Source organism: Centropristis striata, chromosome 2, assembly GCF_030273125.1.
Source record: "Centropristis striata isolate RG_2023a ecotype Rhode Island chromosome 2, C.striata_1.0, whole genome shotgun sequence".
NCBI classification, from domain to species: domain Eukaryota; kingdom Metazoa; phylum Chordata; class Actinopteri; order Perciformes; family Serranidae; genus Centropristis; species Centropristis striata.
In genome coordinates, this window is record NC_081518.1 from 18,874,068 (window position 1) to 18,889,496 (window position 15,429).

The following is a 15,429-nucleotide window of genomic DNA, read 5'->3' on the forward strand; positions in this document are numbered from 1 at the left end:
AAAGATGGTGTAGTTTTGTCTTTTGCAGTCCTACAAGAATGCACACACACACACACACACACACACACACACACACACACACACACACACACACACACACACACACACACACACACACACACACACACACACACACACACACACACACACACACACACACACACACACACACACACACACACACACACACACACACACACACACACACACACACACACACACACACACACACACACACACACACAGCCTCCCAACCCCAAAAACAAAGAAAAAAAGGTGCATCTAAAGTGTTTAATTAGATAGTAATTTGTCCATGTGTGTATTTCTACAAATAAATCACAAGTGCCAGCCTGTGTGTGTGCGTGTGTCTTTGTGTGTCTACTGGACGTGACAGTTGTCTTCTTGTCGACTCTCTTTGTTGTCTAAACTCAGTGAACTCTCTTCGCCACTCGCTGGGGGACACTTCCTGCTGGAGCTCTCTGCAGAGGGACTCTGGAGGGATATGGGCCCCAAAGCCTGTGAAGCACAAGACACAAGACAAGATGAAGAGCTGAACAACGGGAAACGTGAATTAGTGTAAAGCCTCTGTAAATCAGGTGACTGACATTTTTTCCTCTTGACCTCTGTGACCTGAAACCTCTACATCCTTAAAATCACCAGCGGGTCACTTCAGCTGACCTGAGGCAGTTAGAGGCTGACCTGGACTGACTGAGACTTAGGAAGGGGTCCGGATTTCCTGTGGACATATTAGGGGCCCAGCAGCAACCTAAACTAACACCATATACATTGACCTAGAAAGTTCAACTTGGTAGGAAGTTCCCTCAGATGCCAACAGGTGCTATGTCTAGTTTTCTGAAGCATATGAAGGTTATCACGGCCGTGTTTTGTTCCAGCTATAATTTAGTCTCTGTTCTCTATTAGGGATGGGCATCGATTTTCGAATAGTCATTAAATCATAAAAAATCGAATAGTTCATCATATCTGGAAGGGAAAAAAGTTTTATTACTGGTGCCTTCCGCACGGGGCAGCGTAGCATTTGATGATACAGTGTGGCGGGCTAGATGCCAAACTGTAGAAGAAGAAACAAACGGAGGAGAGGGTGTTTTCCACGGCGGGACAAGTTAGCCCCCAGAGGGATGTAAGCTGCGTTCAGACTGCAGGCGAATCTGATTCAAATCAGATTCCTACTCAAATCCAATTTTTAGGGCTGACTGTCCACACTATTTTTAGCAAGTGTCCAAATCGGATATGGCTCTGTTCAGACTGGGCCACATTATTGACTGATCTGACAAGTTGCCATAGTAACGGCGTCAGAGCGTCTGACGTCATATAATTGCGACAGCGACAAGAACAACAACAAACATGATGGAGGCAGGTCACCTCAGTATATTGGCCTTATCACTGTCCAGTAGAGGTGCAGAACATCTCAGACGCACCAGGGGAGAAACCGGGCGGATGGACGTCCCCGTCGGGCCCGTATGAGTCGGGCGCGGCTGCCGGTGGACACCTCGTCTCCGCGCTATCGGCGCTACGCGTGCCGCGTAGAGTGACGTCACGGACAGTCAAAACCGATCTGAATGTTTGGAGCGGTTCAGACTGAGACGCATCTGTCCAAATGCGATCTGAAACTACCTCCCGAAGGTGGTTTCGATCGGGTTTGCAAAAATCGGATTTCATGTGATTTGTGACTGTTCAGACTTCAAAATAACCATCCAGTTCCAATCTGGATGGGCTTAAAAATCGGATTTTGGCTGGCAGTCTGAACGCGGCCTTAGAGACTCTGGAGGTGACGTATGCAGCAGCACATACACACTGTACTGCTACAGAGCTAACGGCGGCTCTTCTTAACAAGAGGGCCTCCAGCTCCTTAGCGGTAAGTAAGTAAGGGGGGTGGGGGTTATCGAATATTCGAATATTAATCGATTAGTACTTTTGCCTGAAATGCACATTCCTATTCTCTATATGGAGTATCATTGATACAAAAACCTAAAGGCAGAAACACTAGACTGCGTTTTCCCACATTCAACAAGGCATCTTTAGTGTTTCAGCTTTGTCCCCTGGGGAACATTTCTTACCAATATAGGGAGCAATGAAAAACCGTGATACTGACATTACTGCAGGGAAAGGACTTGACAAAGGAAAACGACCTAAAAGGTTGTTGAGATTTTAGTCTGACCAGTCAAGCTGACTGAAGCAAATGTGGACAGTCAGGAAGACACTGGGCCACTAGTAGCTCACAGTTACATCTATTCCTCTCTGTATAAGGCCTGGAGTCAGACAGCACTCTGCTTTTTACTCTGTGATGACCAGATTGTAAAATGCAACATTATTTGCTGTTTTGGAGAGCATGCCATTTGTGTTGACATGCAAGTGACCAAGCGCATGTTCATTTAGTGCTGCTGGCAGCTGACAGGATACTGTACTGTGTGTGTGTGTGTGTGTGTGTGTGTGTGTGTGTGTGTGTGTGGTGCTTGCTGCTGCTCACCTTGCCATCAGGTGCAGTGTGTCTGGCAGCCAGTCGAGGGCTGCAGCGCTTCACTGTGGTTCTCCTCATGATGAATGGACTGGCCTCCCCCAGTGGAATGTCTGCAAAACCTGACACAGAACAAAAGACGACTTATTTTTCGTGCCATGGAAAATTAAACTTGTGTTGAGTGAAACTGTGTATACGGTTAATGGTACACATAACTGTGTCTGAAGCTAATGGAGAGTCTAGAGTCATACAATATAAGAACAATTAGAAATTAGATCACCGCATGTTTGTGGTGCCATTTCTCTTTTAATATTACATTTCCCCTTTAAATTAGAAGCTTATCACATTTTATCCCAGTTAATATTAAGAGGGCCCAGTCTGCTAAAGGTAGGACTAGATGTCTTTATTGTTGAAGCTGGTGAGCTACAACACATACCTCTCTGCACTAGCTCAGGAAGTCCCTCTGGTCTAAACTCGTCCTCGTGCTGCTCAGGTCTAGGTTTGGGCGTGGTCACAGTGCTGGCTTTGAGCTTCTTTGTCAAGTTGTGCAGGGCCTCCTGTGCACTGTCTTTATCACTGATGTCACGGTGACCCCGTTTCCCTGGAGATGACCCCTGAGGAGACCTCTGCGGTGTTGACGGAGACATGTTCTCAGTGTTGTCCTCCGGTTTTTCTTCCTGGTGTTTGGAGGAAGACTTCTGTCCTGTGCGCCGGCTGTTAGCTTGGTTAGCACGTTGGCTAGCGGTGAGCTGCTCCAGCCGGGTCGTCAGCGCATTGTTGGTCTCTTCCAGTTTGTGGACTTTAACCATCAGGCTGCAGTATTTATCGATGCTCTCATCTGCCTCTCTGCTTTTCTCCTCCAGGAGTTTGTTCACCTCATCCAGCTCACTCTTCATCTCCTGCAGCTCTCTGTTTCTCTCCTCTAACTCCTGCTTCCTTCCATCGAGGGCAGCCTCCAGTTCTTCCACCTGCTTGGTTCTATCTTCTGCCTCTGTCTTCTTCTGCTGCAGGGCAGTCTTCAGGTCTTCCACCTCCTTCTTCCTCTGCTCTGCCTCCATCTTCAGCTGGCTCAGTTCAGTCTGCATCTGCTTGTTGCTCTTTCCGTCACCTGGAACAAAAACGTGGCTTCTGTTAATGAAAATGAATCAGCTACACCAAAGATTAAGGGGAGATACACACTAGATCAGAAATCATGTTGGAGGTTGTGTGGTCAAGCGGAGGCAGACCATCCACATGTGTTCTGGAAATGTCAAAAGATGGAGGGATATTGGGAGGGAGTCTGGAGTGTGCTGAGGGAGATACTGGGATATGAGATACCAAAGACTTGTCTGGTATTATATCTGGGGAACATTCCACAAGAGGAGGTACAAGGAGAGGATAAATACCTGGTGAAAGTACTATTGGTGGCTAGCAAGAAGGCCATTACAAGGGCCTGGTATAAGGTGGATCCCCCTACTAGAGAACAGTGGCTGAGTGTTGTGGAGGAGATTTATGATATGGAGAAGTTCACACATATCTTGAGAATGCGGGAGGAACCGTTTGAAGGGAAATGGGAGAAATGGAATTATTACAAAAAGGGTGAGGGTGATACCACTGGTAACTATAGTAATGATAACTGAACAGGACAGAATTGTTGCATTGTGACTGAAGAAAGGACCGATAAGCTGCTACTGGATGATTTTTGTTGTTGTTGTTTTTTTGTGTGTGTACTATTGTATTTAAATGGAAAAAACTCAAATAAAAATTAAAGTTTAAAAAAAAGAAAAGAAAAAAAAGTGAAAATTAATCAGCTGCACCCTTTTAAAATTGAATCCCCATGTTTTCAGAGCACAAAACAGCTGAGACATGAAGTCTGAGAAACCAAAAGGAAACAAAAATTCTGACAAAGTGAACACATGCCAACTTTCTTTCAGTCATCAGGTAAATGTACTCCTGCATGTTAGCATTGAAGCTAATGCCCACACAGCCTTCCTTATCTAACACTACTGGTCTTTGTCTGGAATCATTCATATCTTGGATTGGTTTGGATTTTGTAAAAACGCAAACTTATGCCATGAATACACAGCATACAACCTCAAAATATTGTTCTTATTGTTACTGTTTATTTATTTTATTTTTTTGCACTACCTCAGACCTGAAGCTTGTTATCATATTTGCAGTTTCTTTTTGCACAACTGTTTTTTATTATAAATATTTAACCTGTGGTTCTGTTCATTTTTACATGTTGCATTTTTCTTGTTACTAAATATTTCAGATAAATTTTGGGGTCTTTGTTTTTATCCCTGTGGTCTCGAAAATGGTATTGAGTATGGAATATTTTCCTGAGTATCGGTATCGAGTTGAAAATGTTAGTATCGTGACAACCCTACTTATTAGTAATGTTGGTAGGCTAATGTACACGTAGTAGGCTGTTCTTCATTTTGAGGCTCAAAATAAGGTTTGCGGCTCCGTTCAGACATTATTTCTCTTTTTGCTGTCCAAAAATGGCCCTTTTTGTTCGTAAAGGTTGCCGACTCCTGATCTACAGTAACACTGACACTCAAGCATCCCAGAGACCCTTTAATGTTAATGCACATTTAATTATGTTAATTGTTAATGTTATTTGTGGTTTTCAATATAAAACGTGTTGAAGTGATTTAATTGTGTACATCTGTATTTTGACATCTTCATCATAATCACAGATCACTGTAATATGATGATTATGACTTTCATACTGATGTCTGTGTCCAGATTGAGAATTGTAGTCAGCCCTAAAAAGCTTCCAATTCACGTGAATGAAATAAAGCAAAAGCAGTGAAATGTTTCCACACCTGAGCTGTTCAACATGTCCTGCTTCTCCTGCTCCAGCTGTTTGCACGTCTTCATCCAAAGATTCATCTTGCTCAGGGCAGAGTCCCTCTCTTTAGACACACGAGCAGCCTGACACGTCAGCTCACACACCTGAACAGGATGGACACAAAGTGACGAGATTCACTCATGTGGAAATAAAATAAAACAAGATATCAATCTTACTAGAAATGTCTCATATTTAGGCTCAGTCTTTGACACATGCTGAGTGACAGGCGACGAGGCTGGACTAGTTTTATTTGATTTTTCCCACTACTACTCACTTATGTCTCATTCAAGGATGCTCTGTTGTTTAAAGAATTAATTCAGATGAAAGAAGAAAATTCTTGGATTTAAGCTTTTTATAGGACTGAAGGTGAAACAAACAAATAAAAATTAACTGATGATGATTTTTAAAGCCAGAGTGAAATGATTGACATGACATATTCTACTTATTTACATATTCTTATACTCTTAGTATATTATCTATTGTATGTATATCTGGTATAGTCAAGTATTTAAATGCATATATAATGCTGGTATAGTAAAGTAGTATACCATATCATAGTATATCATATCTTATGTATTTATGTATATGTGCACACACATATTTATACATGTTTATACATGTTTACATATTATATATTATGTTACGCCCTGCACAGGCTAAATATATGACACATTGCTATGTTATTATTATTATTATACATTATATATATATATATATATATATATATATATAAATAAACTGTACTATTATTATATACTGTCCAGTAACAATAACATTACCATCATATCATCAGTACAATTACCATCATCTTGCCACTGTACCTTACCTACCAACTTATCTTCTTTTTAACTTTCTGTTTCTGTTTTTTTCTGTTGTTTTTATTTATACTACCTAATGATTCTAACTATCCATCCATCCATCCACCTACCTGCTCATTGAGCTGTGCAGCAGACAGTCTGGATGCTTCCAGCTCCTTCTCCATCGAGGCAACTGTGGACTGAAGAGTCTCTTGTTCTTGTGTGAGTTTCTGCTTCTCTTCTTCTGCTCTTTGCTTGTCTTGTTCCAGTGAACAAACAACTGAAGACAGGTTATTTTTCTCGGCCTCAATCACAGAAAGAGAAGACTGCAGTTGTTGTTTCTCCTCCTCCATTCTCTCTTTTTGTTCCTTCAGTGAAGAAACCGTTTGCTGCATGTGGTGTTTCTCCTTCTCCATGGAGGAGAGGCTGGACTGAAGCTTCTCTCCGTCATTGGCCAGTTTCTCTTTCTCTTCTTCTACAGATGTCAGAGTGCAGCGAAGCTCATCTCTCTCTTGCTCCAATGAACACAGGCTAGAGTGCAGTTTCTCTTTCTCTTCTTCTACCTGTTCTTTCTCCGCCATAAGAGAGGAGATGGATCTTTCTGAGGCCTGTCTCTGCTCTGCCTCCTTCTCCAGCAGTTCTCTCTCTTCCTCTTTCACTTTTATTAGTGTTTTAAGCTCTTTTATTTCTTCTTCCAAAGCCTCGATACTGGTCTTCAGCTTGTTTCTCTCCTTCTCCCACTCCTCTCCTTCTGCCTGCCACTCCTCCAGAGAAGACTGCAGACAGCTTTTCTCTTTCTCCATCTCCACCAGCAGAGACTGCATCCTCTCTCTCTCCTGCTCACTTTCAGCACTCGTTTGTTCAAGGGAGATTTCTCTCTGCCGAGAGGCTTCCAGTTCAGCCTGGAGGCCATCCACTTGTTTCGTCTGCCTCTCTGCTTCCTCCCTCATTCCTTTCTCCAGCTCTTCTACTCTGCACTTCTGCCTTTCTTCTTCCTCTCTTCTATCCACCTCTGCCTTCTCCAGCCCTCTCTCCAGCTCCTCCTTAGAGGCTTTTAGTTCTCGTATCTCTGTGTTTTTTCCCTCCAGCTCTCTCTCCATGCTTTCTTTCTCAGATCTCAGGCTGTCCAGCGTGGCAGAGAGCTCTGTGAGTTTCTCCCTGAGCTCCTTCTTCTCCTCCTCTACCTGTAGGTCAGGATGTGGTGAGGTTGGAAAGTAGACAAGGGTGGAGGAGGAATCCCATTAATATATAACAACAACTGTCATGTTTTGCTTTTAGAACATACAGGAAAAACATTAAAGTGCATCATATAGAGCTAATCACAGATTAATATGAAGGTACCTTTGTCCTCTCCTCCTCCAGCTCAGCTTTGGCTGTTTCCGCCTGTGAAGAGTAGAAATCAACTGTATTTAAAACAAACATGATGGGGATTTTAAAAAAATCGACGCATTTTAATCGCACTTATTTTTGCACCGCTGAACGTTTCTCACTGGATACGTTTCAGGCCGACCGATTATACTGGAGCACCAACTAGCGTTCATGAGTTCAGACAACAACAAACCACAGTGAACATGAAGGAAGAAGCTGATGAGATGCTTTGGTTGGCCCCGTGGATGATGGGACATTTTGTTACAAAAAACCAACGGATGGAAGCGTCGATAAGAGCATGGTTTTGTTGTTATGCAACAAGGAATTCACATATCACCGCAGCACATCCAGCCTCAAGTATCACCTCAATGCAAAACATATAGCAGCTAGCGGCTAGTGTGGTAGCTAGCGTGGATTGTGTTTTACTTAAAAAACCAAAGTATTATAGTTTACAGAAGGTCTACCTACCTATAGGCTACCTGAATTTATGAAATGTACTATATTTCTAAATATGCTATTGCTACACTTATGGCAAAAATTGCACTGGTCTGTTGGACTTGAACAAAAACAAACACTATTTTTGTCGCTTAAGCTTATGTATTCAGTCATTATTCAATGGTATACTAAAAATCCATGTGAAAAAAATTACTTCTCACTGCTCTCAGGTCAAATATTTATATGCGATTAAAATGCGATTCATTTCGATCGATTAATTAATTACAAAGCCTCTAATTAATTAGATTCATTTTTTTTATCGAGTCCCAGCCCTAGTTACAATGTAAGACAGCTGTTTTTGACATGTTTACGACAGAATACCTGCAACACAGCTTCCTCTAGCTGTTGCTCTTCGTCTTCCTTCTCTCGCTCGAGGGCATTGATGCGGTCTTGCAGTGAGTCAGATTTCCTCTGGGCAGCTACAGACAGAAAGGGTCAAAGTGAGTCCAACAGCCAGTCACAGATCTCAGGAGGTTATGTAAGCATAAAGGATGTTGAGAGTCACCTTTGAGAAGCTCTCCCATCTTCTTTTTCTTCCTCTCGTCAGACTCGATGCGGACCTGGAGCTTTTCGATACCAGTTCTCATTTGTTGGATCTCGTCTTGTGTGGAGTTCAGACGAGAGGCGATTTCTCCTTTTTCTAGCAGAGAGGACTCCAGAGACTGTGAGAGACGACACACTTCTCCCTCCAAGACCTTGAGGAGAGACAGCAGGGAAACAGGCAGGATTAGAAACTAAAGAGCATCTGGACCATCTGAGGTGTTGTTGCTCCATGTATTCTATAGCTTTCACACCGCTAGTTCGATTATTTGGTCCGCACCAGGCAGTAAAATTGTTACGTTGTAGCATACAGACTACGTGTGGTCCGCGTTCACACATGCAAACGACCCACATTGGTCTGAATGACGTTTTGTCATCTTCCGGTGGAAATAAGCTCCAATTTCAACTTCCACAATGGAGCGACACATTCGCACACTGTTTCTTGTGCTGGTCCTTGCTTTTTATATCGTCAACATTACCCATTTCTGGCAAAATATCCAGTTGATGATATGACTGATATTGACTACTTGCAGTCTTTTGCTTTGTGAAAACATTTTTTTTTGTATTTTGATGAATGATTTCATAGGTTAAAACATGTAAACGTGTGTGTTCGCAAGCTGTGTGCGTAAAACACAACACAGCTGATCAATTAACTACGGAAGCGTATTGCTGCCACCCTTATAAAAAATATCCTCCATTTATCTCGTTATAACGAGATACTATCACATTATTTCGAGATAATGAATGTTCCTCGTTATAACAAGATACTGTCACGTAATAATATAGCCCTAATAACGAAGCGAAACGACAAGCAAGAATAGGCTATGGCTCGTTTGGAAGATTTAATTAAATTCTACTTTAGGCTTGGTTTGAGACATGGTGAGATTCTTTTTTTTTTTTATAGATTCTTTTTTTTGGCATTTTTATGCTTTATTGATAGTGATAGAGTGAAAGGGGGTGATAGAGGGGAAGACATGTGGCAAAGGGAGCTCAAGCCGGATTCGAACCCGGCTCCGCCGCAGCAAGGACTCAGCCTTAATGGTAAGCGCTCTACCAGTGTGAGCCACCGGGATGCCCGACATGGTGAGATTCTACAGTTATTGAACACAGTGGATGATATTGGAGGATTTTGAAATGTATGAGGTTGTACCGAATGAAACATGTAAATTAGATTAAATTAATTTCATACCAGTATTTCCCCGACATTCTTTCAGCAGCAGCGCAACACATGGCTAATTTGAATATTCAAATTTGCGCTGCTGCTGAATGAATGTAGGGGAATATAGACGCAGCACACAAATTAAGCACTGATGCATTTCGAATACTTTGTTTAGACCCGAGTTGGTCCAGGTTCGCGTTCTCACCAGAGGGACCGCACCAGAGGTTGGCATTTGGTGCGGAATCAAGTGGACCGAGACCACCTCTTTTTGGAGGTCTCGGTCCGCTTGATTTAGTGCGCATTGAGAGTGCGATTGATGCTTTCAAACCGACGAAAACGAACCGAATTAAGAGCTTTTGGTCCGAATGGACTGTTTAGTGCGCACCAACTGCTGTTGGGACCAGATTTAAGAATAAAGGGGACACGGCAGACAAAAGCATCAAATTTTCTCCACATGCTCTCTATCTCCATAGGTTTCTATTTTTGGTAGGAGCCACTTCATCAAGATTGTGGATCAGAGATGGCACCCATATAAAGTCTATGAGAACCAATATATCTTCCAAGCCACTTAGAAGGTCAATCTTGGTGTCAAAATATACATTTTCTGTTGGGAAAAATGTATATACAAGATCTGACATGAGATGAAAGCTTTCCCTTGATTTTATTGAGCAGTGTACATGGCAGCTAATCCGCACTCTTCCGTGAACATAGATTCCAAACATTTTCAACTGAAGTGGCTCCTGCCAAAAATTGAAACTTATGGTGATAGAGAGCATGTGGAAAAAAATTGGTGCTTTTGTCCGGCTTGTCCCCTTTATTTAGCTAAACCGCCTGACTAATACTAGAAGCATGCTAACTGTAAATGCCTTCTCAAACACAAAAATCTTCATCTTGTCTTTAATCAACAAGATCCAGAGATTTGTGCAAGTGGAAAAGCCCTCACCTGGATCTTGCAGACCATGGACTCAGTGTTGTGATTGGCAGACGTGTGATCATCTTTGATCTTGTCCAGCTGCCCGATGAGCTCCCGCCTTTCTCCGCTCTGTTGGGATATGGCCTGCTCCAGCGCCTTTATCTGCTCCAACAGCTTCAGACAATGAGAAGAAAAGGGAACTAACTATCAACCTTTTAAAAACAATGTCAGCATATATGACCACATCACTGAACAATTTGCAAAAAAACTAACAAAATGAGCAGGACTCTGTGCTTCTTAGACTGCCCTGAAGAAGCAAATCTAATAAGTGCACATAGGTTCATGTTACCAATGCAGACAGCTCTATATGACAGCCTGTGTCACATATTTTAACTGTTCCGTGCACATACCTGTTGTCTCTCTGTCTTCAGCTTGTCCATGCTGCTCTGCAGGGCTTCATACTCCTTTCTCCCCGCTCTGATGTCATCCTCCAGAATGGAAATGAGGTTTCTGGTGTCACAGTTAGTCTTCTCCAGACTGTGAACCTTCTCTCTCCACTGGCCCAAAGACTGGTCCAGGTCATCTCGCTCCTCAGTGCAGGACACCAGTTCAGACCTCAGCTGGGTTGTCTTGAGAAACAGAAAGATTTACAATAGTTATGCCACACCAACTGATCAGTGAGCTTAAAAAACACAACACGTTTAATAATGTTACGCTGTCTTGTCACGATTTGCCCAAAGAGAAGTGAAATGCTTGAGTCGACATGTTGCTTTAACCCATTTAGGCCTAAAACGCCTGGAAAACCTCGATTTTCAAAAAAAGAACCCCCTAAAACCTGAAGTTTTTCTGGAAATTCAACAGAAGATTTTTCAGCCTCTGTAGCAGATAGAAATGAAATTCAAAAAGTATTTGAGAGCTTATACCCGTGGCTTTCATGAGAAGAGTTTATTTGTCCAAACCTTCAATAAAGTTTTTTTTTTTTAAATCAAAGTCAGCAAATGTTACATTTGACTGAATAAAAATCCTATGCATAATACTAATACATGCCCATTAACAAGATGCAAACATGATATGATCATTGGAAGAAATAGACATAGTTCTCATTAGCCTACTGTAATAAAACATAATAATAATGATAATAATAATAAATAATAATACATTTTATCTATATTGCACTTTTCAGGGTACTCAACAACGCATAAAGTAATATAAGACATAAACAGTCATGATTTCTTATATCATCATCACAATGAATTAGTATTATTATTGTTATTATCTCCAGATGGCCACAAATCTGTCTGTTCTTCGGTGAAAATATGTCATCTAAAAACATATTCCTCATCCATAAATCCTGGTCGATTGGTTCTGAGGGTTCAAAGTCCAGATCAGCAAATAAAATCATCGGTGCTGTTTTCATCAGATCGCTTCCGTCACTTACTGCTGAGCTCCTCCGCTATAGTCGTCTTCCTCCATGATTTCAAAGTTCTGAAAAAGTCCCATGTTGCATTGCGACACTCCCACATGTATTCTGATGCATTTTATTGGCCAAGAGACAGAAAATAGGTGGAAAAAAACTACAAATACTACAAAACGACGTATCCGCTGTCCCGGCCTTAATGGTAGAATAATGCAACAGCGCCCCCGGTTTTAATGGTAGAAATGCGGTAATGCTTTCCCGCCTTAAATGGGTTAAAAGATATTCTTTTGTTTGGCTTTGGCTCAGCACCCACCTCTGTCCTGAGTGTTTCTATCTGCTGCTCCATGCCTGAACACGTCCTCCTCTGGCTCTCCATGTCAGCCCTCAGTGTGCTCCTCTCTCCCTGCAGGCTCTCCAGCTCAGACTCCATGCCCAGGATGTGCTGCTCCAGGTTGGCTTTCTCAGAGCGAACCCTCTTCAGCTCACTCTCCTGCTGAAGGAATTTCTCATCCCACCCACCTACAGGACCAAGGGAACCATCTACTCAATACCAACATGCAATAGAACAAACTACAGCTCTTAAAGCCTGCAAATCCTTCAGAAATCATGCTGTGCCATTATATAAAGACAAACTATGGTTGCACTTTATTCACAACAACATACAGTTAACACTGCTTAAGACTGCATGGGGAAGTTTATCCCTCATATGCAGTTAGAAACATCATATTTACCTTTGGCCATCTCCAGTCCTTCCAACATTTCCAGAACATCAGCCTGCTGGAATTTGGCTGTTTGCAGCTGCAGAGTTAATGTGTCCCTCTCCTCTGACAGCTGAGACAGCTACAATTAAACATGCAGTGTTAGCATCAGTTCTATTTGAATAGCAGTGTAAGAATGACATTTAGTTCTATATTCAGTGGTATTTGGTAAGGGTGCACTGATTGATCGGCACCGATTTCCTTAATTTTGCGGGATGGTCTGATTCTTTTTAGAGATGGTCCAATCAGGTTTTTTGGGACCGATACCGATCACCTAAAGCCTCACCGATCCGATTACCGATCAGAACCGATCGATCACGTGGGACGATATTAATATTTATATTTTACTCGTTTCCCCCCCATCAATTTATCCACTCATGCACAGGCCTATAGTCTTTCATTTATGTAACCTTGTAATCATTTATTTACTAGATACTACTAGGTTACCTAGATTGACCTTTATTTATTGCATAGCAGTAACTTTAATATTCCTTCATAGCAGCAGTGGCACTGTGGAAAACAATATGCCAACATGGCCTCTTTAGGACAGTCAAGAACAGGCAAGAGCTTCATGTTGAAAGTTCACTCATTTATTGATACTATCCATTTTAAATGGCTCTATTGTTGCATATATCGTATCAAATAAAATTCAAATAAAAATTGAGCCTATTTAACAGGCTAAACAAACTCAAAATGCCAGTCTGAACATCGGTGGCATTATGTCACATTGTTACACAGTACAGTGTAAAATATTATTATTGCTCACTCTCACACTAACATTTCTCTAAATGTCTAAACACTTGCATAAATTGCAGCTAGCGTGTGTGACAGCGGACTCACTCACTTAGATAAAGTTCCATGTGGCAGACATGTTGTGGGTGTGTGTAGGTGCATGCAGGCTGCGTGACCACAACACAACACTTCTTCTTCTTCATTTTAAAGCGGCAGCGTTTCAGCGCACTACCGCCACCTTTGGATCCGGAATGTATATCACACCATAACAAACACTTGTAAAGCACATGTAGGTATAATGCGATCGGATCGGTGATTTTAACCTTTGATCTGATTTTTCGATCTATCTTTTTCTTATCATTTCGGGCCGATCCGATCAGTTGCCGATCGATCGGCGTCATCCCTAATTCTTTTACGTCAAACTGATCTTATCTAGCGATCTTATCTACACTGTAAGACTTTGCTGTAAATTTACAGTCAAATTCTAACAGTAACTTGCTGTATTATGATTGTACAGTATATTGCTGTGAAAACAATGCATTGTGGGAGTTATCATGATTGCTCAGGCATTCCAGCAGTCAAAATGATATTTTTACAGGAATTTACTGTTTTCAGCTGAGCATGTCGGGAAAATAAAGCCGTTATTTATTAAAAGAAAAAAAGTTTTATTTTATTTAATTTTAGTCTGGGCTGAAATAATCACAATGTGTTGTTTTTCCAGTAATACTAATATAGAGTTTTCATGGATTAGCTGTAAGATCATTTAGAGTTAAACATTTAAACGTCACACTATTTTTTTTCTTCATTACGAGACAGTTTGTCAGTACACGGACCTGTATTTACAGTAACTTACTGGCAACACTGCTGCCAGTAATTTACTGTCATTTTAGAGTAAAAAGTTTTACAGTGTACCTCCGCAAAGGTCTGAAAGTGCGTCTGCACGTTGCGTCTTTTTTAACAGTTACACTGTTAAAAAAGGAGAGCAAAGGATAACCATTTGTAATTCATGTCAGGCCATGTTAAAGAAAAATACTGTTGTGTTACTGTTTTTCAATAAAATAAGATTCAAACATTGAAGGTGTATGCTGTGAGGTATAAAAAAATCTTTATCGGCCAAAATCAGAATCGCCAAGTCAGGCTTTTTAAAAATCGGTGATCGGCCAGAAAATTGCAATGGGTGCACCCCGAGTATTTGGCATTCCTACCTGTTCAGCGAGGCCTTTCTTCTCCTCCAAAGCCATGTTCATCTTGTGTGCTGCACCCTGAGCCTCCACCTCTGCTGCATGAACTTTCTTCTCTAGGTGTTCAACTTGCACTTTCAGTTCGGAGGTCAGCTCCATTCTCAGCGCGAGGTCCGACCTCAGGAGGTGAAACTCAGACTGCAGAGTCTGGAGTTCTTGTTTTGTGATCATTTCTGTGAAGTCGTGGAGCTCATCTGGTACCTGGGAGGATTCTGCCACTGACAGAAAGAAACAGATAATTTATAAATCATTGATCAGATTGAAAGCAATGTGTCATAGTGTGAGTCAGAATTCATCTAAATCAGAATCATGTCCCTGAACATAAAATAAGTTGTGACGCTTATGTTGGCCTCGGCAATAGCCTTAACCCTTAATAGGGCACTCATTGAAATACTCGCAAATTTCAACCCTAGACAATATTGGAGGACATTACATACAGTCAGAATGTGTAAAAAAAAACATAGGGACCCGGGGGAGGGGGGGGTTATATTTTGAGAAAAAAAGTTTACCAGATTAAAGTGGCAAAAAAGATTTATGAGATTTAAAGTGGTGAATCTGCGAGAAAAGTTTTTTCCCCCCACTTTTTTTTCAAGTAAATCTGCAACTTTTTTGTGTGCAGATTTGCTACTTTAAATCTCTTAAATCTGCGACTTTTTTTCTTGTAGATTTGCCACTTTAATCTAGTAAATCTGCAACTTTT

General features: G+C 41.6%; 1 protein-coding gene across 4 annotated transcripts in view; it reads right to left on the bottom strand.

Moving 5' to 3' along the window:
* Positions 1-243: 243 nt before the first annotated feature.
* cenpf (centromere protein F) overlaps positions 244-15,429 on the bottom strand; it is a 36,850-nt gene continuing 21,664 nt past the window's right edge. For 3 of the 4 annotated variants that reach the window (XM_059357251.1, XM_059357249.1, XM_059357252.1), the window contains 13 exons: positions 14,694-14,947; positions 12,730-12,838; positions 12,312-12,517; positions 10,992-11,210; positions 10,612-10,755; positions 8,475-8,664; positions 8,291-8,388; positions 7,448-7,489; positions 6,238-7,290; positions 5,284-5,413; positions 2,910-3,581; positions 2,486-2,595; positions 244-516 (listed from right to left, as the gene is read on the bottom strand). In XM_059357251.1, coding sequence (XP_059213234.1) covers positions 379-516; positions 2,486-2,595; positions 2,910-3,581; positions 5,284-5,413; positions 6,238-7,290; positions 7,448-7,489; positions 8,291-8,388; positions 8,475-8,664; positions 10,612-10,755; positions 10,992-11,210; positions 12,312-12,517; positions 12,730-12,838; positions 14,694-14,947 — 3,365 coding nt within the window. In that variant the 3' untranslated portion in view covers positions 244-378. The remainder of the gene's footprint in view (positions 517-2,485; positions 2,596-2,909; positions 3,582-5,283; positions 5,414-6,237; positions 7,291-7,447; positions 7,490-8,290; positions 8,389-8,474; positions 8,665-10,611; positions 10,756-10,991; positions 11,211-12,311; positions 12,518-12,729; positions 12,839-14,693; positions 14,948-15,429) is intronic. The other variant, XM_059357250.1, reaches the window with a different exon arrangement.